Here is a 25,208-nt window from a genome sequence, read left to right on the forward strand (position 1 = left end):
GCCCTATCTCCCAATTTCTTGACAATTTCGCCGCCTGGCTCCCACACTTCCTCTCCTCTGACCTGCCATCTGTCATTCTTGGTGACTTTAACATCCCCTTGGATAACCCCGCTGATCCTGGCACCTCCAAACTCCTCTCTCTCTGCTCCTCTCTTGGCCTATCTCAGTGGACTACCTCTCCCACCCACATCCAAGGACACTCCCTGGATCTCATCTTCTCTCGCTCTTGTTCCCTTACTGACTACACTATCTCGGCTTTTCCTCTCTCTGACTATCACCTCATCTCCTTCTCCCTCACTGCTTCCCCCTCTCCCACTCCCCCTCCCAAGCACATTGTCTCACGGCATAACGTCAACACACTTGATCTTGCTGCCTTTTCAAACACGCTGTGTCCTCTTCTCGCCCCAATCACCGCCATGTCCTGCCCGAACCTCGCCGCCTCCCTCTATAATGACACCCTATCTTCGGCATTGGACTCTGCCTGCCCTCCATCCTCTATCCCCCTTCGATGCTCCAACCCCCAACCGTGGCACTCGCCTATCACCCGATTCCTTAAAAAGTGCTCTCGCACTGCTGAGCGCTTCTGGAAGAAATCACGCTCCCTCGCGGATTATCTCCATTTCAAATTCATTCTTTCCTCCTTCAGCTCTGCCCTTGCTCTGGCCAAGGAATCCTACTTTAAGTCCCTCATCCTTTCCCAATCATCCAATCCCCGCAGGCTCTTCGCCACCTTCAACTCCTTGCTCTCCCCCCCTCCTCCAGCTCTTCCGTCCTCCATCGTAGCCGCTGATTTTGCTACCTACTTTTCAACCAAAATCTCCTCTGTCAGGACTGCCATCACTGCTGCCATGACCTCACCCTCTCCCTCCTCTCCTCCTACATCCCCACTCCCCTCCTTCCAACCCCTGTCCTCATTTTACCCCACCACTGCTGCTGAAGTCCACTCTATCCTTCAATCCGCTTCTCCCTCCACCTGCCCGCTCGATCCTATCCCCTCCAATATTATCCGTCGTCTCAGTCCGTCAGTCTGCTCTCACCTGGCTCACCTCTTTAATCTTTCCCTATCCTCTGGGATCTTCCCTTCCTCCTTCAAACACGCTCTTGTCTCCCCAATTCTCAAAAAAACAAATCTGGACCCCAACTCTCCATCCAACTACAGGCCCATCTCCCTCCTCCCTTTTGCCTCCAAGCTCCTAGAACATCTGACCTATAATCGTCTCCTAAGCCACCTTACTGCTAACTCCATTCTCGACCCCCTCCAATCCGGGTTCCGCCCTTTACATTCCACTGAAACTGCCCTGACCAAAGTCACTAACGATCTAATATCGGCTAAATCCAAAGGCCTCTTCTCTATCCTCATCCAGCTTGATCTGTCGGCTGCCTTTGACACTGTTGACCACCCTCTCCTGCTCAACACCCTCCGCTCCTTTGGCATCACTGGCACGGTATTCTCCTGGTTCACCTCATACCTCTCCGATCGCTCCTTCTCCGTATCCACTCCGAGCTCCTCCTCTCCTACTACCCCGCAGCCAGTCGGTGTTCCCCAAGGGTCTGTCCTTGGCCCTCTCCTCTTCTCTCTCTACACCACCTCTCTGGGCACCCTCATCAGCTCCTATGGTTTTCATTACCACCTTTATGCTGATGATACCCTAATCTATCTCTCTTCCCCCGACCTATCCCCATCACTCCTGTAAAAGGTCTCCGAATGCCTCACGGCCATCTCAGCCTGGATGACCCAACGCTTCCTGAAGCTAAACATGGCTAAAACTGAACTTCTAATCTTCCATTCCCCGAACATCCCCTCTTCTCCCACTATCTCCATCAGTATTGGTGAAACCGAGATCACCTCCACCGACCAAACGCGCTGCCTCGGTGTCATCATTGACTCCTCCCTCTCTTTCACCCCCCACATTCGTGCTCTCTCACAGTCTTGCCGCTTTCACCTACGCAACATCTCACGCATCAGACCATTCCTCTCCACTGACGCGACCAAAATTCTCATTCACTCTCTTGTCATCTCCCGCCTTGACTACTGCAACATCCTTCTCTCTGGGCTACCTCTCACCCGCCTCGCACCTCTCCAATCCATTCCTAACTCTGCTGCTAGGCTCATCTTCCTCTCCCGCCGCTCTACCTCCGCCTCCCCCCTCTGTATCTCTTCACTGGCTCCCCATTCCTTTCCGAGTTCTCTTTAAACTCCTCACCACCACCTACAAGGCTCTCTCCTCCTCCACCGCTCCTTACCTCTCTTCACTGATCTCTATCCACACTCTCTCCCGTCCTCTTCGCTCCATCACTGACCGCCGACTGACTTCTCACCTAATCACCTCCTCCCACTCCCGTGTCCAAGACTTCTCTCGCGCTGCCCCCCTGCACTGGAACAACCTCCCACCACCCATCAGGCTTTCTGATTCCCTTACCTCCTTCAAGCGCTCCCTCAAAACCCACTTTTTTCGACTAGCCTATCCCTCCTCCTAACCTCTTTTGATCCTCCTATCCTGCCTCCGTTCCCCTCCGTTCCTACTTATCCTATTGTTTTTCGTTCGTCCACCCACCTATTTTTAGTATGTTAACTCTTATGAGTAGGGCCCTCCTTCCTCACGTACTCACCCTACCTCTTTACCTCACCCGTGCTCCTGTCCTGTTCTTCCCTTCCTCTACTTCATCTTCAGTCTCCTCGACAATTTTGACACCTACTTCTGAACTGATGCTGATTTTAGTTCTACCAGCTATACCCCTATTTATACTGTATTTTTTAACACACCCTGTACGTTACCTCGTAATTTTTTTGTTTGCTATGTACGGCGCTGCGGACACTTTGCGGCGCCTTATAAATAAACGTACTACTACTACTCTCCACTCTATACTCTATTAACTTCAAACCTGTTATAAATAAAATTTTCAACTATGATGGAGGGCTGGCAATTATTACCCATTTCCCTACTAGGCCGTACTGCGGTGGTACAAAGCATCATATTTCCCAAAGTATTTTATATCATGCAGAAGCTTCAACTGAAGTTAAAATCTACAGACGTGCTTGTAATTAACAAATGCCTCAGCAAATTCCTATGGAAAACGGCCAAACCCAGATTAGCCTTACACAAACTTATGAGACCTCGACAGTTTGGTGGTATTGGTGTTCCTAACTTCATGGCTTATAACCGGGCAACATTATTTCGTTGCGTTTCTGATTGGATGACCAATCAATCCTCCTACACAGATCTAACAATTGACAAGGCCCTCTTTCACCACTACTCCCGGCTGCACTCCTTAACTCTAACCCACAAGTAATCCCTCCAGATATCAAATCTAATATTCTTTTCCGAGATGTATACTATGCGTGGCACCTGGTTAATTGTAAATTTCATAGAAACCCTCTTCTAACTATTGGGGTTCCTATTTGGGGCAATCCAAGTTTTCCTCCATCTCTCTCAAACTCTTGGTTTTTAACCTGGAGACAGAATGGCTTGATGAATGCTTCACAAGTCTTTGATCCTGGAGGTCAGATCAAACAGTTTCCCCAGCTACGTCAGGAATACCAGCTTCCGACAAACCACTTCTTCATGTACCTCCAAACTCGCCACTACCTATTAGGAATTAACCCAGACAGACTACCCATAACACAATGGCTCATAAAAGATCCAATCCAAAGAATTATTACAAACACAGAAACCTGCCCATACAAAACCAGACCCCTTTATTATTTACTCTCTCATCAAACAACACAGATGCAGTGGAATAAATTACAGGTATCTTGGTCATCGGACATCCCCACACTCAACTCTCATCTCCCTCTTAGCACTACATTTCATGACACCATGAGAATTCTGAACTCTTCATACCTGCAAGAGGATCATTTTAAAACGATACACAGGGCTTATACAGTATATCCCCGGCGCGGTTGTCTCACTTTGTTCCATCAGTAACTGGTAAATGTCCTAAATGCCACACACCTAAAGCTAATCTCTATCACTGCTTTTGGGATTGCAGGAAGATCAGGCGCTTTTGGAACAAAGTTGTGAACTATATTGCGACACATTTTAAGCTACGGATTATACCTGACACATTAGCATGCCTCTGTGCCAACTTTAACTACTGGACCCTAGATGTTCGGAAAAAATCTCTGACCCCAATACTTACCATCATAGTCACTATTGCGAAAAAGGTGATACTATCACATTGGATAGCACCATCATCCCCCACTCTGACTGAGGTAAAGGTCAAGACACTCCAAATAATGTACTTTGATAGAAAATCTGGCATGATCTCAGCTGAAGCGGGAGTATGCAAATTTTACAAAAAATGGGGGACGTACATGGAGGCACTGCCCCAATTCTCCCAAATAAAACATTATTTCGGTATTTGAGTCCGCCGAATGGTTTCTCCACAGACGAAGTTTGCAGTCTTCTTCATGACTTCTTAAGACTTAACTGGGTTGAGATCACTGAATCCCTCTCACAAAAGATATACTCTCAGCCACGTACTCCCACACTTTCACCTTCCCTTTCCCTGCCTTTCCTCATGTTACCCCCCTTGTCTCTTATTCTATTACAGGTTGAGTATTTCGAAATATTTTAATATTTCAATGATGTATTTTGAAGTATCTTGCATGTATGCTGTATAAACACATAAAATACACACAAATATATTTTATTACCACTTAAAATACACACAAATATATTTTATTTGTTCAAAAAACAAGGTTTCAAAACGTGAAACAAAATGTGTGTACTATCTCAGCACTGAATTTGAATGCCAAGCAATCATTGTCTTGCACATATATAGTGCCAGTTACATATCATGTCCTCAGTAGTGCTGTTACAAATGTCCCCAGTGAGTTTTTAGCAAAAAAATAAATAAAATAAATTTTGTATGTATGGTTTTCGGAATAATTCGGATAACGGATATTTGGATACGGGATACTCAACCTGTATGTGTATTTAACATCCGTATTACAATTAGTTTACATATCTTTGATTCTAGATGTTTTCATGTCTTCAGTTCTTTAGATGCTATTATGATGAATAGTTATGTCATTTTAGTGGGGTTGAAGTATACGAGACAAATCCACTCTGTTCTTTTTATGTTTGATTTGTATTATATTGAGCGGAGATTGCACCCGCTAAAAATGACAAGGTTATGTCATGTACCTTTATTATACTCATTTCACATATTGGTCATGCATACAATTATTTCCTCTCTGTTGTATAATGTTTACATTATCTATGCTGATCAGTACGCCACAAATACATTTCAATAAAAAGACCTAAAAATATATATATATATATATATATATATTGCACCGAAAGTATCGACCCAATGCATGCTGACCGAATATGGGTTGCCTTAATGACTGTAAAAAAAGTTAGCACAAATTACACAGTGTTTATAAAGCTTCTGATGCGGACACTCCCCCCCCCCCCCCCCCCTCATGGGAACGGCATCCCCCAAAAAATGAGTATTGTATGTAGACTAGTGTTCTAGTACAGTCAAAACCGGTCATAGTTAAAATCTCAATTTAATATAGTCAGGATTGTATGGTTCTGGGCTCTTGAGAGTTCATGGGGAACCGCATAGCCAAAATCGTACACAGCCATAGGGAGTTTCCAATCCCAGGTCATGACTGTCGGTCCATCAGGACAGCCGTGACCCTGGTCCGTTTTTGTTTTGCTCGACCGCAAATCGCCAGGCGGAATTCAATGTCCTGCCTGCCGATCGGCGAAAAGGGAGCGCGTCCGTGTAAACAGACATGTATTGTTAAGATCTGTCCGTGTTCGTGACAATTCATAGCCAGTCTCGGCAAAACGGGCCCAACAACTTTCAAAGTCGGGCCCGTTCTGTCGATCTGCCTCTTCAATGCTGTTGGGCAAGACAGCACTGAATAGGCGCCCGTCGCTATTTCCCCCCTCGGAAATAGCGGCGGGGATTGAATACTCTCCCCGTGTGTATGCACCTTTAGTTAGGAAAATACACTTGTACTGTATTTATATGAGGGAAAAAGATTTACTAGGCAGATTTAGCATGAGCTGCTAGTGCATCAGCAACTGCTAATGCGTCATACACCCTGTGGTCGGTAAATCAGTGTTGTGTAGGCTGTACGACAGTAATACATACATACAGTATGAATAGCTGGATGAATACATGTAACGTTTTCCCAACTTAATAGCTTATCTGATTATGCTGAACATCACCGCCACTGGGAAAGCTTCACTGCTCCGAGGCATGTAAAGCCAGCCAACAGCAGAAATAGAAGCCAACTAATGTACTAACCTTTTTTTTTTTTTTATAATTGATTAAAAAACATAAAATGACTCACTATAGTGCATACGTAAACGTATCAGCTTATATGACTAACCAAAGGATCAAGTCACAGTACAATCACTGGCGGTTCACAACCAATAGGATCCCTGGTATGTGGCACCAGGGCCAACTTATGAGGTTACCAGATGAGAAAGCATGGGAGGCCACCCAATGGGTTGTTCCGCAAATACTTAGTCAGGGATAGATATCTATCTACAGTGGTGCATGTAGGAGTGGGGGGACAGCAAGATCCAACAGTAAGTTGGAATGTGACAAGCAATGGCACCCAACATGGTTACACTCCCCACACATTAGAAGAGAAGGATCGCTACTAGGCAAAACCAATTAGCCCATCTCAGAGCCAAGACTTTTCCCCAGCACCGTAACAGAGCTCAAATGTGCACTATGTCAGCCCTTCCCCAGAATACCCAACATTATAGGAATGAAGAGTCAGGGCCAGCAGCTTCAAAAATAATGATAATAATGTTTATTATACAGCAGCACGTAAAGTGTCTATAGAGCTGAAGCAGCAAAGCTAAAAGCTTGACCCTCAGATTAATCCAAGGAGATTCTAGGTACTGTCAATAGTCGTATCTACAGGGTAGTAAGGTATCAACAGATGCTTCAAGTACCTTGGGCCCTGGTCATGTAGGGCTTTGAGTAAAGTAAAATCTATACAGCAACTCTCCAACTCTGGAGATAGACATGCGCAGTAGGACTTTACCGAACCAGGGTTTGACCACTTTATTGCAGCAAGAGACTGAGTGAGGATAAGAGAGTTCCAGACTTTTGCAATCTAGAGTCTTTTTCTCATGACAGCCGTGCAGAAACAGGAATGCCGTATAGTAAAAAAGATACATGGTGCATCTTAGTCTCATTTTTCATGGAGCTCCAAATGTGGCTCTTTGGCTTGATTCGATACAGGGCCATCTAAACGTGTAAGTGCACTGGGCAACTGCCCATGGTCCCACAATTCCTCGGGGCCTACGCAGCGGGGCAGGTGATGACCACATAATCAGAGCGGTGAGGAAGCAGACTCTACCAGACAGTGATGGTCAGCATGCTGATTGGTGAATGGCGTGGACCTATCCAGCAGAGTGCACACATTTACTGCATGAAAGCATGTGTAAAGAAGGACCATAGGAGGGGTAAATATTTTTTAATTGGTTCTCATGAATGGGTGTGTAGGATCCCCAGTGCTTTAGGGCTTACAATGCTTTTCAGACAGCCCTGATTTGCGCATAGGTCGTCACACCTGCATGACATGCAACACTGAAAGCACTCCAGCCATAAACTGATGTGTTCCCCAAATGTAACCCCAACATCAATCTGTTCCAGCCCGAGCAGGAACCCGGTCACATTTTGCTATTTTTTTACGGATGTGAACTTCCATGCAAATTTCTATGGAGTGAGCCAAATGATGCAGTGCTGGGAAGTACCAAGCAGGAACCCAATACATAGCTTTGGTGTAGTGCAGCGACAGTGATGTGATTAGCTCAGTGTTGCCTACCCCCCCCCCCCCTCCCCTCCCCCGCTTTTTATTCTTTTTCCCGGTCTCTCAGAAATATAGGGTTCCTCAGACTCTGTCCCCCGCCCCCTCCCCCCTCCAGGCCTCCACGCTGCTGCAGCAACATAAAAATTGTTCCTCTCCCCACGGCTTTATAACATTTTTATGAAGCAGTAGGGAGGGGGGAGAGGAACAATAATGAGGGGTGCAGGATGAGAGGAACAATTATTTTTTAAAGCTGCAGCAGAATGGAGGAGGGGGAAGGATTTAGAATTTTTTTTTAAATGTAGTGGCTATGCTCCCAAATGTAATTTGCATAGCTCCGCCCACCACCCCACCCCATTTACATCACGGTCGCCGCCCCCGTATTCCTGTAACTGGCTGCCCTCTCCCGGCAATGGATTAGCCACAGCTTGTGCCATTAAAACCCATGCCACCCACTTCATTATGGAAGTTGGATTGCGGCCTAATTGCTCAGGAGAGCTCCCTGACAATCCGTATAAGTAAGCAAGAATGATCGAATAGATTATATTGGTACAAGGACAATGCTTTCAGTGCATAGACACCACTTTGGAGATGCATCACTACAATGTGTCTTTTTTCCTGCACTTTGTTCTATTTTCTGAGCTGACAAACAATCCCCTAGCCCCAAACCCACTGATGACAATAATCTTCTATATTGTTTTATTATTTCTACACCTGTACAAATACCCAGTTCTGTAGAACTTAAACTCCTTTTCATATACTGCGATAAATTGTGGTTTAAAAATCATTTTTTATAAGTATACACTTTAAGAGACACAGCGGAACTAAAAGAGTTAGGGGTAAACCCAAAATACCTTAGGGAAATATGATGTACGGTTATTAAATGGAAAATAAGCAGAGTAATGGATTTTCTGGGTCGTTACCAAGTACCTGCAGGGAATTCTAGAATAACCTAATTAGGAGGCACCTGCAGCAGGCAGTTACGGGTCAGAGGATTTTATAGGGTTATTACAGATAAGCAGTCCACGCACAGACTGCATATATTGGATAGAGACAGGTCAGGGACAATACACGTTTCTACATCACTCAGACACCTTGAGAGGAATGTCATATTCCATTTGGAGGTAGTAGGAGTGCAGCGTGTGCTTGTAACGCTCTACAAAACACAACTTTTAGCCGAGCCTGCAAAGACTAACACTGCCACAGGTAACAGACAGGCATTATGCACAGGGTGTTACAACTCTGAAGAAAATAAAACGATACAGGCTTTCTGAGCTTTTGTACAGAAAAAGTATGTTTGCACAGAAGTTCACATACAGAAATGTCCTCTCTAAGGACCTCATTCTGGTTGGTTTGCAAAAGTAAACTTCTTCAATGGTAAAAATCATGTGCGCTGCAGGTGTGGCAGACGTAACATTTGCAGAGAGAGTTAGATTTGGGTGGGGTGTGTTCAAACTGAAATCTAACTTGCAGTGTAAAAATAAAGCAGCCAGTATTTAATCTGCACAGAAACAAAAGAACTCACCCAAATCGAAGGCTCTCTGTACATGTTACATCTTCCCCACCTGCAGTGCACGTGTCCATTAAAGAAGGAGTTTGCTTTTGCAAACCAACTAAAACCAGGCCCTCATGGCCTAATTCAGACCTGGGGCGAGATTCTCTATTACAGAAATGCGGTAAAAACCCCGTTATCGGGGTTTTTACCGCATTTCTGTATTCTCTAACCTCCCTCCGCAGTGTCACCGCTGCGGTGGGAATCGCCAGCTAAAGCTGGCGGTTCCCTGCAGAAGCCTATGGGCTTCTTACCGCAGCGGTGTGTGAGGGATCCGTCACGGATCCCTCCCAGCATGCCCTGCGGCCGGCGCGTCAGTCTGCGCATGCGCAGACGGACTCCCGGGTCATAGACCCGGAAGTCCAGCAACGGCGCCGCATCGCAAGGGACAGCTCTTACCGCAAGAGCTGTCCCTTGCGTTAATGACCGCATATTTTAGAGAATATGCGGTCATTAGAAATGCGGTGGCCGGCGAAGAGGGCTGCGGATTTTAGAGAATCCCGCCCAGGATCACAAAGCTCCTTATTTATAAATAGACAAAGCCAGGCTGCACTGCAGGTGGGGCAGATGTAACACGTGCAGATAGTTAAGGCCCCCATACGTTACTGTGACTTCTCTGAAGGGAAAAGCTTCCAGAGCGGTCGGATCGCATGCCACATATTGTATGCGGTCCTTTTGCATGCGATCCCAGCATGGGCTGCGGGGCCAATATATCTATAGTTCAGCCCTAGTGATCTAGGGGCTCAGATCCAATGCGCATTGGATCAAACTGGAGCTTAAGAATGTGCGATTTGGCAGTTTTCATCCGAATTATCGGCTCGATGCTTCGAAATTGGATGAAATCGGGCAAAAATCGTGTGGCCAGCTTTAGATTTGAGTGGGGTATATTCAAACGTAATTCTAAATTGCTGTGTAAAATTAAAGCGGACAGTATTTACCCTGCACAGGAACAAAATAACTCACCCAAATCTAACTCTCCCTTACATTTTCCCCACCTACAGTGCAGCATGATTTTATCGATTTGAGAAAAAAAATGCTTTGCGATCAGGTCTGAATTAGGCTCTTAGAGGAGAGGACACTTATGTATGTGAACTTCTGTGCAAATGTACTTTTTTTAAGTCTGAATTAGACCCCAAGTTTTGCTCTCAGCCTGACACATACTGTATGCACTAGACTAGAGTGACACTGGATCTCATACTAAGAATTTGCTTTGCTGTCACATCTGCACTATACTATACTCCATTTGTGAAACCCCTGTCTGTCTGTCTGTCACTCCTCTTTAGAATGTCAGCTCTCACAAGCAGGGCCCTCTTCCCTTGTGTGCTTTTCATTCTCTTACTTAAACTATCTGTCTTCTATAGCACCAAATCCTGCAGGTTTCTGCCACGCTGATACTTATTTCCAGTGACCTCTACTGATGCAGCTCTGGGTATGTACTCTGTACTTGTCCTATTGTATTCAGCTGTAAGTCACTGCAAATTCATTAATGTACTCTGTAATTGGGGTCTGTGGATTCCTTCTGGCGCCATATAAACGATGATAATAATAATAATAATACTAACACAGCACTGACAAATGCACACAATGTGCACAAATATTTGTGTAAAGGCCCATTCACACTGGGCGACTTTGAGCTGAAAGTCCCTCAAAACAGGAGCTCAAACCGCCCAGTGAGTATGGCCCGGCGTTGAGCGCTGCTGCGCGCTCCCGCATCATCACAGAGAAAGCAAGGAATGGATGAACAGGACTGGCAAAATGCTGGTGGTGGTAATATTGGTTGACATGACCCATGTCATAGGGTATTTAAAGCCAGATACTCCCATATACCAAACATCCTTTGATAAAGCTACCTAGAGTAGCGAAACCGGTAAGGAACTCACCATCCCTAACCATTCTCAAACAACTACAGACTTTTGGATTGCAGACCCGATTATTTCCATCTGGACTCCCCTCCTATTTCCATTTTGGATACAAATAAACATACCTGCCATGGAAGCAAGAGGTTTAGGACATCACCCCGCTTTGCCACAGTCAGCGGTTCGAGCTGGTAATTTGTGCCATCTTTGGGCCACTCTTGGATGATCCATCTTGTCCTCCCTCCAGATTGCTTATTTGGGGACTCCCAATGTTCCATATGGACTTGCAAAATCGTGACTCTCGTGGTCGGGTGCCGGACGGCTCCCCGACAGTCGGGATTCCGACAGTCAATACTCCGACGTCGGAATCCCGACTGCTCCCTCGTGGGGGTCCACGACCCCCATAGAGGAAGAATAAGTTAGGTGGCGAGCGCAGCTTGCCACCGTGCCCACAGCGTGGTGAGCCTGCAAGGGGCTTTATTTCGCTCCCCCCCCGCTGTGCAGTTGGGATTCCGATGTCTGAGTAATGACTGTCACCCCTCCTGGTCACTCCACAACTAATTGTCTGGTTTGGTGAGATTTTTTGGAGTTTTTAAACTTTCCCATCTTTTATTGTTACATCAATATTTTAACACTGGCTTAGTATGTTATTTTAGCATTTGAATAAAACCTTGTAATAGATCCACCATTCTGGTTTCCTAAAACTTAATTCGTAGCGCTGCTCATCATCCCTTTTTTTTTTCCTGTTATCGCCGAGAGAGCAGCTCATCTGCTGGTAATACCAGCAGATGAGCGGCTTTCAGGACGGTTTTGCATAGCACTGTGCTATGCAAAGCCGTCCTCCCCCCTCCCTCGGCGCCGGGCAGGGGGAAAGACGTGTATATGCACTGAGCGGCTTTCCCCGCAGCGCTGAATGCGATCATCGTTGTCCATACACACTGGGCATAGTCGCCCAGTTTGTATGGACCTTTAGAGTAGCATTATATTAGCAAAAGAGTAAAGTAAAGAGAGGGAAGACTACTCAGCATGGTTGTCGGTACAGGAGATTGCTACTAAACATGGAAACTTGTCAGACATACAATGCAGCGATCTGTGATAAACATGACAAACAACAAGTTACAGAATGACAACGCAATTTCCCCATATTAGACAGAAATGTTGACAAGTGTATGGTGGCCTTAACACTGAAGCAATAGTTCGTTCAAAACTAGAAACAGTCTGTGGTTAGCAGAGGAATACTGTTATTAGCCATCTCCCTCCTTGTGACTGTTACAGAGTTTCACCTTTCCAACAGCACTATCTGAACACGGGAGAGCGCAAAATCCCGGGTATGCAGGTGGTCATGAGACCTGGGATTTCAACCCGGCAAGCCCTCAGGGTTGAACAAGAGTTCAACCTGGATCACTGTGCAGTGTAAATGGGTAACTTGGGTCGATGAGACCCGAACCCGTTCACGGCAATGGAAAGCCAGCTCTAGGAGATGCTTTCTTCTCCCAGCAGTGGCTCAGGCCCCGCCGCCAGTGATGTCACTCGCCCGGAATTATGCCGAGTTGGGATGGTAGTCTAAAAGGGGTCGCAACAGGCTTGGAGCAGAGTCCAAAATCCCGGGTGCGACCTGACTTTTTTGTGTAAAAGTGGTACCCTCCTGGAATGACCGGAAGGCTCCTGAAAATTGGGTCAAACACCCCCCCCCCCCCCCCCCGCGCGCCAGAACGATGGGCAATTATGGTTGGAAAGAGTCTTTGTTGCAATATGCTTCGCAGCAGTTCAGATGGTGGTAGGTGTAAGCAAAGTCTCCAAAGAGGGGACATGTTTCTCCCAAATCTAAATCTCACATTTTAAATCTGCCCCACTTGCGGTTCATACATCACGGTTTCCCACTGAGCAGTCCAATTTCCTGCCACACAATATTCATTGTTTCACTGCTCCATTAAATAAAACATAATCTTATTTTATTATTTTTTGATCCAACACAGTCAAATAAAAAAGGAGTAACTACAAATGAATAATAGAATAATAAATAGAATAATGAACAACCTTACTATTGAGTACAAACCGGATTCCAATTAAAAATAATAATTAAAAAAATGTCTAGGCTATTCTTAGAGCAGCATGTGTGTTTTTGTGGGGAGGTAACTGACAATCATTTGCAATTCTCTGCGAGTTATTATGGACGGAAATTCTCATTAACAGTAAACTGTACTAAAATGAGTAAATACTGTAGTAAACCATGCAGCATAATTAGTTATATGGTTATGTAAGTAAAATGGGTACTTGTTTCCTAGCACGGCCACAACGATCATGATCGTGGGCATCGTGAGGAAAAATCGGGGGCATCGCGGCCATCGCAAGCAGTAAAAAAATCGGGTGCGATGGTCGTGACGCGATGCCCGCAAATTCCCCATAGGGAACAATGTTAAACGCCTCAATTTAGCCGCGATGCCCCCGATTTACCATAGGAAACACTGTTAAATGGGTCAATTTACCCAAATCATCATAGGGAACAATGTTAAATGGGCCATAAACCCCCCAAAACACCCCTGAACAGTGAAATGTCCCCCCAAAAGTATTTGACGCCACCCCACGATCAACGCGAACCCGAAGCGTGGCGAGCGCAGCGAGCCCGCGAGGGGCGGCGGTACGCGTCCTCCGACCTTTTTATACCCCCACTATCCACTAGGGCGTGGAGTTGAGAATAGAATAGTGTGGCGAGCGCAGCAAGCCACCGAGCCCGAAGCGTGGCGAGCGCAGCGAGCCCCGCGAGGGGACGCGGATACCTGTGAAGCCCGCGAAGGGACGCGTTTACCTGTGAAGGTATCCGCGTCCCCTCGCCACGCTTCGGGCTCGGTGGCTCGTTACGCTCGCCACACTATTCTATTCTCAACTCCACGCCCTAGTGGATAGTGGGGGTATGAAAAGGTCGGAGGACACGTATCGCCGCCCCTCGCGGGCTCGCTGCGCTCGCCACGCTTCGGGTTCGCGTTGATTGTGGGGTGGCGTAAAGTACTTTTGGGGGGACATTTCAGTGTTCTGGGGTGTTTTTGGGGCTTTCTGGCCCATTTACCATTGTTCCCTATGATGATTTGGTGAAATTGAGGTATTTAACATTGTTCCCTATGAGAAATCGGGGGCATCGCGGGTACATTGAGCCATTTAACATTGTTTCCTATGGGGAAATCGTGGGCATCGCGTCTGGACCATTTAAGGCTTTTTTAGCCGCATACGACGCGACCGACGCGATTTTGACTATTTTCAATGCATTTCAATGGGAAAATCGGGGGCATCGCGTCGGTCGCGTCGTATACCACTAAAAATGACCGCGATTGTGGCCGTGCTAGGAAACAAGTACCGTAAAATGTATTAATTGTTTTAGGTTTAATGTTGTACCTCTGGATTACGTACATAGGTGTGCACAGCACATTTTATTAGGGTGTGCACCGTCAAAGGGGTGTGACTAGCACCACCTATTGGGAGTGTCTAATACCGCCAATCAGGCGTGTCTCCCATGATCTATTGGAACTCGCTGCAATATAAAGCGTCTCGCAGCCACACCATAATCTCCTGCCTATTTCACTGTTAGTCTTCTAATTACTCTGTGTAACAGTACATGCAAATAAAGTAAAAAATATATATGGATGAAGCAGGTATGTAAATGACAATGTTCTAGTACAATTAACAATGCAAAACACACATAATTGATTGATGGGCACTTCTTTTAAGGAAATATAGTTCTATAAAGCAAAAATCTTTGATAAAAGGTATTGCTAGTGGCAGGGAGGTGGTTATAAGAGTGGGCACAGCATAAGGGGGTGCCTGTGTACCCCTAACACTCAATGTGTACATGGCTCTGCCTAAGTATTAAACATTAATACAGTTTATGCTCTTTGTGCTCTTTTGCTGTGCAAAAAGTCAAAGAAATTACTTGTAGGATATTTGGCTTTTGGCTATCACCACAATGTCCATCGGCGAACATAAGGATAACATATCTTTGCTCACTTTCCAACGTACCTTTATGGGTTGGCAAAGAAAGATGGGCGAAGTGATATAGCTACGGAATACTGTACCTACACATCTGTTCTGCAGCCACTCTGCAACACATCACAGAACTGAATAGCCCCCATTTAATGGGAATGCCATTTGGAGATGTACAGCAAGTTATTGTATTACTATAGTAACTGCACTGGCAATCGCATCTCTGTGTTCTGTGGACTAATCATAGTACTGTCATTGTTAGCGTTCTTCATAAATTCCTATATGATCTAAAGAGAAGCAGTAAAAGTGTCTTATGTTTACGTACAGCCACATTGTACACAGCACTGATCTGCAGCTTATTGCTTCCGAGAGCCTGATTGTAAGCAAAACCGAGGAGGGAATGACCACATTTTAAACCTATTAAGTTCAAAGTCAGTGAACAGAATAGCTTTGTTATGGGCAGAAGAGAAGAACTGTGTGCACCCTATGAGAAAAAGCCTCCTCTCCAGAAATAACCTATTTTGTCCATAAGTAAAGTAAAAAAACAACCGCCAAGGCCACTGATCTCCAGAAATAATTGGTTTACTCACCCAGGTGATACTGCTGGAGGAATAACAAGGATGAACTGGAGCCTGGCCTGGTGGAGCGCCGTCCCAATGTGTGTCAGCATATGAACCAGCTCCCTGTGAGGTGGGAACAAGAGATTCATCAAAACAGGACATAGATGCAGGGCAAAGTAATTCAGTTTTCACAAACGTGTAGATTTCTATACAGTCGGTCACACGGAGAGTGCGGGTTATACATATCTACAGCCCGATCCATCTGAGAATTGGCAAAGAAAAGACAAGCATGTTAAAAATCACTAACTCCTATAAACATATTTTGGGGGAAAAAAATCACTGACTCGCCAATCCAGAATGTCTTCGGCCGGAATTGGCAAATCAAAGATTCACAAAATGTTGTATTTCCCAAATCCTCCAAGCATGACATCAGGAGAATTGCCCCAAAACTAGTCTACGTATGGGACCCAAGTCTGAATGACGCACCACAAATGATGCAGAAATACCCACGGAAAGACAAACATAAATGGGGTTAAGGATAGGGGAGGGCATCAGGAAAAACAACAACAAGTAACAAGTCAAAGTATCAAATACAAAAAAATTAAGAAACAAAATAAATATAGCACTCGCCATCTTTAAAAACCCAGGCAGTTCCTCTTCCCTGCCTGGGGTAGCGCTGTCTGCTTTAGTGCTTCTAGCATAGTGTGGTATGTATATCAGCACTAATATCCAAGCAGACCTGTGCTAGGAACACCACAGCAGACAGATACACCCCAGGAAGGGAAGAGGAACTGCATGGGTTTTCAAAGTTGGCGGCTGCTAGAAAAAACATATATTTATAAATGATCAATTGGCTAGCAGCCGTAAGATGAAAATACACTGTGTAAAGACACAATGAAAGAGGTAACCTGTAGTAAAACAAGATATCTTGCATAAAAAGAAAATAATAATAATAGTAAAAAACGTTAGGAAGGAAATGCAGCAACATTGTATTTTACCATATTTTCCGACCATGCAGGTTTTTCCGTAAATTAAAAAATCAGCACTTGGATTGAGTAGGTCAAGTGTAAATTAGACCGAAAATCAGCAAAATGTGCAGATTTTCCATTTACTGGCCCTGATTTAATACCCCCTAAATAGTCATGAAAAGAACCATCGTTAAGTAAGCGGGTCTAAGGCAGAATAGTTCCCAGACTCAAAGCCAAGATGGAGAATTTCTACCTACAAAAAGAGAACTTTAGTCTACATTTAGAACATAGGACCACTGGGTTAGCATACTGCTTCAGAACATCATTAAGCTTGTCCAGAACATCAAAAAGTGTAGCTGTGCAGACTCCCACAGGATACTGCTTCACATACATGTCCATTTGGACAGTGCTAGCTATGCCCACACAGGAAGCACCATGTTCTGCCAGAGCTTTGTTATTCAGAATAAGATAAACATCTGTGGCATTTTTTTTATTAGCATTTGTTATTATTTAAGTGTATACATGTAATGTGTGTGTTTTAAGTCGTATAACCAGGGGCGCCAAGAAGGGGGGGGGGGGGGGGGGGGAGGGGCAGGTACAGTTTACCTGGGCCTGTCAGGGGGGCCCTGGTCTGGACACACATTTTTTTTCTTATTATTTGTTGGTGAGTGCGCTGGGTCTGAGTGCGAAGGAGTCAGCTGTTCAGCAGTGGCATTGGGAGTGCGGATGTTGGCGGACGTGGGCTGGCGTGGGGGCAGCAGCATCACAGAGGTCCTTCTGAGTGTTGTTCCACTCTCTGACTCAATTGCGTAACTTGGGAGTTTACCGTGGCTCGGCAACAGGAGGATACTTAGGGTAGGTAGTTCCTGGGTGCCGGGAGTAACTGGGTCAGAGAGAGGCCACCTCCTGCGGAAGTACCACCCACTCCTCAGAATCCAGCCCACCCCGCTCCCCACATTCCCACCCCAATTGCCACCAGCAGCAGCAGGTGCCAGTGCCATATCTCCAGCCCAGCAGTCCCAGACCTGGTTTCCCACCCATGTCCGGGTCACTGTGTTCCAAGGTGGAAGGTGGGTGGCTGGTTGCTCTGTGTCTGCTGCCTCCCTGCATGCTGCTGAGGCTGACATCCGACTCTGGAAGTCAGCATCTAACCCCTGGCAGAGCATGTACTGTAACTCAATGACAACAAGCATGTTAACCTATGGCAAAGCATGTAACCCATGTCAGAGCATGTAAATCCATGGCAACAAGCGTGTTAACCCCTAGCAGAGCATGTTACTCCTGGCAGAGCAGGTTAATCCCATGGCAATGAGCATGTTAATCCACTAATTTGCAATGAGCATTACGGTGTGTGGAATAACGTGTAATGGGCATTATGGCATGTGGTAAAATATGTAATAGGTATAACAATGTATGGCATAATGTGTACTTCCCACTACGATGTGTGGCATAATAAGTAATGAGCATAATGGCATGTGGTATAATATGTAATGGGTACAGTGGCGTAACAACGGGTCCGCAGAGTGTGCAGGGAGCTACGTCCATGGGGGCCCCAGGAAGTTGTTGTACCGGGGCCCAGGATTTCTCTTGGCGGCCCTGCGTATAACTACAGACTTTATGTCTAAAGGACTAGAACAGGCATGTGTATTGCATGCTCCAAGCCACTTGGTTACTTATCTGCAATCTGCACTATCCAGCATTATTAACGGTCACATATTCCCTTTGTATTTTTAGCAATTTTAAAACTTCACCGTGAAGCCGCAGCTCGGTCCTATTCCAGCAGCATGAGACCCAGGTACACCAGGGGGTGGGGGTTTGAAAACGACAGGAGGAAGCTGTAGCTACAGACTTGACCAGTAACTCTAACCAGCTCTAAATACAGATGTGTCCTCACACATCACTGATGTAAGTGATAAACATCGCTCTCTGAGCGCCAGGTCCTGTGAGATGCTGCAAGCGTCAGACACCTTTTATTTGTCCAAAAATGCTTCTCTAAGTTGCAATATGATCAGGCTATGGCACACCAGGAGGCTGTGCTGATTACTCTGATACTTGTATATCTGTGGGGTGTCCTACAGTATAGAAGAGCTACAGTATTTAGGTCATCAGTCTCAACACCAATCGATTGACCTACATCAGGTTGACATGACAACGGTTGACACAAGTTTTTCATAATTATTTTACAAATATTTCATGTTTAGTAATATGTGCAGTGCTGCTATCAAGGGGGTACTGTGGGCACAGCTGTCCTGGGTGCGACCCGGGCCACTTATTCCGCCCAGTGCACCCCCCAACCCCCACACCGCAGTTATGCCCAACTGCCTCCGCTGAGCTGCCCCCGCCGTCTGGTTAGCCAATCAGAGCTTGCATAAAGCCAGCCGTTGCTGGGCTGCGAGCTCTGATTGGCTCACAAGTTGGCCCTTTATTTTAAATGGCCGCTAGGGTTCGGAGTTGGTAGAGAAGACTACACTCCAATTCAAGCACTTTGGGAGCAGTGAGATTAAGCGGGGGCAGCACTGCGGAAGGAGGGGAGCCTGCGCTGCTCCCCCCAGTGACTAGCAGAGCCGGGCGGTCAGTGAGGGGTTGGTGGTGCCTGGAACTGATTTGTAGTCCCTGAATATGTGACCACCATTAGTAAATACATATACCCTCACCGGTCTGTGACACCCGACGCATTAGTCTGCTTTTGGGACAACTAGCAGAAGAAAGGCAGCATGGCCTAGAAAAGGGAAATACTGTCAGCGAAACCAGACATTAATAACTTTCCTTGGGTGTGAACTAGCGGGGAGGGGATGTGGATTTGCATTCCGTACCCTATGCTAATGCCTCTGGGAGTATAAAACTTTTAAGCAAGAAGAAACAAAAATGTAAATATAATAGCATTGTATAAATAAAACCAACGTAACCAGCATAAGTCTGGATTTGTACTCATTATATTCTTTCAGTCTAATTCCAAGTTCTTGAGACAATGAATGCAGTATTCTTGCATATTGTTGGATGCATCTCTTGAAATGCATATGGCATAACTTTCACTAATGAGAGTAAAATGTACAAACACATTAGCAAAGCAGAGGTTTTTGTGCTGTAAAACATATGGAGCGTAGAATGGGAAGTCACAACTGCTTGGTTCCCGTCATCTGCCGGTTCCACCTCTGTTTCTGTAGACTCTTTATTTTCATGTATTAATACATATTCAATCTTAGCAGGTTTCAGGATTACTTTAATATCTGCTCACTGAATGTATGGACTCTGCTAAAAATAGGGAACCATGACTGAGAATAATAAACGATCGATAAGCAAAGTAAAAAAAAAAAAGTAGCTCTGATATTGGGGGCATAGAGTTGATGAAAATTTGCCCTAAGGGGTACATTTAATGCAGTGTGGGTTTTTAGAAGTGAGAGATGTTGGCCATAGCAACCAATGAGTTTCTATTAGATACACTATAAGTAGACTTTTATTAGGGCAACATCTCCCACTGTCAAAAAACATACTTTATTAAATGAACTCCTAATTGATCTGCAATCCCCCCCCCCACCCCCAAATAAAAAAACAAAAAAAAACACTCAGATCATGGGCACTTAGCGTTAGTGTAGTATGTGTATATTTATTTTTGCAATTATAGGAATACATTTATCGGACCTAGAGCTTTTTTCAGGCCTAAGTTTAGCCGTCTCCGTTTAAATTGTGCTTTAAATACCTTAATGTGGATAAAAATGCATTATTGATAGAGGAGATGACTTTCAGTTCTAATGTTGTCACCACTGCATTGTGGAATGTAAACACTGTAATTAACAATTTAAGAAAATGTTTCTGCATGTAAAAAAAAAAAAAAAAAAAAAGCATCTGCAGCTTAACACTTGATGCTAAGGCGGGTATTCATTCTGTGCCGATATATCCAGACAGGGGAAATATATCGGCACTCACCTATTCAATACTGCCGATATAGACAGCATTGAAGGCCGTCGGGTCTGTTTTGTGACGGAAACGGCTGCGGATTTTCAAATTCACAGCCGTTTTCCAACAAACTGCAGACTTTCCGACACTCTGTACTTCGAAAGTCAATATTCAATGTACTGTCAGAAAAAGGGACAGGATTCTAACTGTCGGGATGTCCTGACAGTCCGGGATTGAATGTCCCCCTATATTCCCTTAAAGAGCAACATCATGTTCTATGAATTTCAGTGTGATACGCTAGGAAACCCTTCTAATTATTAATATAGCTTTATTCTTTGTTAACATACAGAAAAGGGATTTAGGTATACTAAAGATATACATTCACAGAGCCTGCAAACAAATAAAGGGAGTCTTATTACACAATGAATAAAAGCCTTTTCGTCAGTTGATGCATTTCACCCTCCAAATATGGGGAGTTCAGCCGCTGGAACAAGACAACATGCAAATTGTGGAATCTATCCTAGCCAATAGGAGGTGATCATTCCCAGCTGTGATGTGACTCCTGTAACATGAGTGACATCACCTCATAGTAAGTTACCTTTACTGTAATGTAACATCATCTCAACTCTATCCCCTCATCACATGGACAAAGGGTGTTTGTTTCCTAAGGGAGAAAAATTCTGTGTAGATAAAATGATTATTTTGTTAGTTATTGACTTACTCGCCTCATTACATAGTTATTGGGAACTGTGATGTGCCCCAATGAACCCAAATTAGGGCTGGCCATCGGTGCAGTTGCCATTGATGGGGATACTGCAGCCAGCCATTGATAATCACAAACTATGTGATGGATAACCTTCGATAGTTTTAGCTATCAATGGTCATTTTTTATCTTCGACTGAATGACCCGTGGGCCAATCAGAATGTGTGGGCGGGACTTCTGGGTTGTCGGAGAGCAGAGTTCCGTGTCCCGACACCTTGGGGGAAAAAAAAAATTGGTTGTACTGTGACATCCATGTAGGGAAACCATCTGGTTCTCCAACATCGATGGCAGAAGTATTCAACATCAGCCAAAAACGATCAATGATTTTAAATCATCAATGGTCGATGGCCATCCCTAACCCCTAACTCAAATCTCCATATAGTTAGTTTCCTTAATTGAGTTTATTAAACTATTATTATTTTATTTAGTTATTTCCTATGGGTGTATGCATATCACGCAGCTTAAGCAAAACCACACAAACATGAGAACACATAAACTGCACACAGATAGTTGGGTCGGAGCGCATAGTCTCATTGCTGTGAGGCAGCCCCAACATGCAGCATTCACTATGGATATTTTACATGATTTGTTGCCATATCATTATATGCAATTTTTAGAACGTTGTACCCACAACATTCAGTAGGGGTGATGGGTGCCATAATAGGACCAGAAGTTGCATTTTACTACATTTATGAATTTAGCATCAATTAGGAACCAAAGACAATTGTGGTCACAGTATGTCCAATGCTCACTGTGCACTCATCTTGTACCAATAATGCTAAATAATCTTAAAGAACCTAAACAAGCTGCAAATGCATGATGCCCTTACGAAGCACAAGCGATGCCCGTTCCATCTCCTTACGTGCAGTTTATAGGGAGGTACAGGGCCCAAAATAGTTGGGACCAAAAATGGTAGTGGGCAGGTCTATACATGGGAGGGGCAATGAGTAGAAAGGGGAGTCAGTATTAATGCTTAACACCCCCTAGTAAATTCTAGATCCGCCACTGGCAGGGTGGGGATGGCAATGGCTTCTGTTACTTTAAACAGAACCCAGTTGTCGCAATTTATAGAGAGAAAAGAGTAAGAGTAAAGGATTATCTCGCTGGACAGAGATTTCCTGGCATCTGCTATGGCACCATTGGCGCTATAAGCTGCCCAATGGTGAATGATCAGCTGCTGCGCTCTAGGAAGCAGGTTGGATCATTACTGCAGCAGGAGGCGTCAGCTTGTAATAGACGCCTCCTGTTGCATTACCATACAGAACTACTCTGTCACCATCTGTATCAGGACCAGTATGTCCTGTACACAGAATATAAGTGTGTGTGTGTGCCAGTAGGTCTGCCAGTGTGTGCAAGGCTACACTAACAGGGCAGAGTCATTATGTGTAAATCACTATTTCTTGTATTTCAACTATAAATTATGTGTTCCATTAGGACTAAATCATTTTTCACTGGCTGCACAAATGGCTGATAGATGGTTCTCTCACACAACTAAATGCTAAGCCATTTATTACTCATTTGTCTAGAGCAATAATTTTCAGCCTTTTTCAACTTGCTGCACACCGACAGGACTTTAACATTGTCAAGACACACCATCAGGCCCCACGGGGGAAAAACGCTCCACAGTGGCCCCCATGGTATGTAAACACACACATTGGCCCCACAGTAGTACAAACAGTGAATATTTATAATGGGTGCAGTGTGTGCCGTATACCAGTGGTTGCCAAACTGTGTGCCTAGGCACCCTGGGGTGCCTCAGAACACTTGCAGGGGTGCCTTGGGTTGGTGGACCAGGATCAATTCATATTATTTATGGTCAATATAACAGGCAAAAGCAGTGCTTGTGGCTGCCAATCATAATATATGTGGACAAACAGAAGCAAATTCTGTCTCTCACCACATAACTGTGACGTATAAACACAATGTACATAATTTTATATTTTTTTCTGAATTTCTCAATAATACCCCTTTCAGACAGAAAAATCCCAAAAACCCAGGTATTTCCCGGATACAAAAACCCGGGTAGAACTAGGCAGCAAGGTGCTGACCCCCTTCCACACAGGAGCAAAAACCCGGGTATTTCCCATGTTGACCCCTTTCACACAGAAGCCGGATTTTTCCTGCAAAACTCTGTGTGTCATAAGAAAAGGACAGTTTTAAAGGCACACAGAGATGAGGTCATCAAAAGTGGGTGGTGACTGCTCACTGCATTGCATTTACCATGACACAAGGATATATTGTAAACAAGTTTTAATGTTTTATACACTGGTAGGCAGTGGTCGAAGTGGAAATTTTGAAGTGGGGGTATGGAAATTTTGAAGTGGGGGTATGGAAAAGTAAAGAGTGAATATAGTGCGCACCTTCGGACACCCCCCTGTCCATCAACGTCCCCTGCCAGACTGCCCCGTTGTACAGGGGTATTACAAAAGCACAATATGTGCTGCTGAGTGATCAGAGAGCATCCTGAGGGGGGAAAAAAAACTTTTTTTTTTTATCTTCAGATTAAAGTTGGGGTATGCCATACCCCCGTATACCGCCCCACTTCGACCACTGCTGGTAGGTACATGTTACCTCACACGGCTGTCAGTATATTTGCAATGTTTGAGTACACTGTGGCATCTTTGACTGTCCCAGTCATCTGTTTTCCGATATCCTCCTCCCCTCTCACTGCCAGCAGCGCTCACCTCTTGCTTCTACCAGTGGGCCATGCTGTACTTTCTTCAGCTCCCTAATGACCTCAGAGGCCAGCCCCATTGCCATGCCCTCCCAGCCAATCAGAGAGGCCCATCCTCACAACCAATCAGCCAGCACCCCACCAGGAGAGCCAATCAGTGCCTAACAATGTGTAATAATCCCAAAAAACCCGGGTCGTTTCCTTTCAGACAGCCGGCGACCCGGGTTTTTGGAATACAGACCCGGGAAAAACCCAGGTAAATTCCTGGGTTGTAGTCCTGGCATTTAAGACCTGGGTTGACCCTTTCAGACAGAAAAAAAACCCGGGTCTACCCTCCTCGACCAGGGAAATTCACGGGTCTTTTTTTCTGTCTGAAAGGGGTATAAGATACATTTGGCCATGGGGTGCCTTGAAAACATTTTAAAGCTCTAGGTTGCCGTGATTCAAAAAAAGTTTGGGAACCCCTGCCGTATACACAGATACACAGATACACAGGTCCCTGAGTCCAGGGGTGCCCACAGCACAAACGCTGCACCCATTTTTATAATCGTTAGCCCTACGTTGGTAGCAGCAATGCTGAGATCACAGGAAAAATGTTCTGGCAGATATTTACTGTTGTATTCCGCAGTGCTGCTGCCATCAACCCGGGACTCCAGAAAGGTAGGAATTAAAATTGGAAGATTAATACATTAATATAAGTTTATAAATCAGGCGTCACAGCATTTTTTTAACCCTTTGAGTGCTAAGTTATTTTGTCAAAATTGGTGTGAAAATTGGCAAGCAAACATTTTTTATTCATCATAATGACCTGTAATGTGTACCTTATACAGGAACATTAATTATATATATATATATATGTGGACAAAGTAGTTTTGAGTGAGATGTGCGCCAAGAGATTTTTTAACAGGTGATCCTTCACGGATGTCAAGTCCCATATATTGCAATCCCCTTTAAGTATACTGGGTGTCAGCTTAGTCCAGGAACAGTGGTGTACTGTTCAAAGGGTAGTTTTGGAAAAAGATTTGGTTTGGACTAGGATAGCGACTTATTTGCACGTTTTAAGTAAACATGGGACAATAATTGTAATAAAGGTGAACAATTTATTTAATACAGAGAGATAAGATAAAAAAATATATAAAAATACAGGGGATATAAAAATATATAAAAAAGACAGAAA

General features: G+C 44.8%; 1 protein-coding gene across 1 annotated transcript in view; it reads right to left on the minus strand.

Moving 5' to 3' along the window:
• The window catches only part of CHID1 (chitinase domain containing 1), a 424,884-nt gene that overhangs the window by 273,435 nt on the left and 126,241 nt on the right, over positions 1-25,208 (minus strand). The window contains exon 8 of the mRNA XM_083165482.1: positions 15,763-15,855. Within this exon, the coding sequence (XP_083021608.1) occupies positions 15,763-15,855 (93 nt within the window). The remainder of the gene's footprint in view (positions 1-15,762; positions 15,856-25,208) is intronic.

This window comes from Crinia signifera, chromosome 11 (assembly GCF_055691185.1).
Source record: "Crinia signifera chromosome 11, ASM5569118v1, whole genome shotgun sequence".
NCBI lineage: Eukaryota > Metazoa > Chordata > Amphibia > Anura > Myobatrachidae > Crinia > Crinia signifera.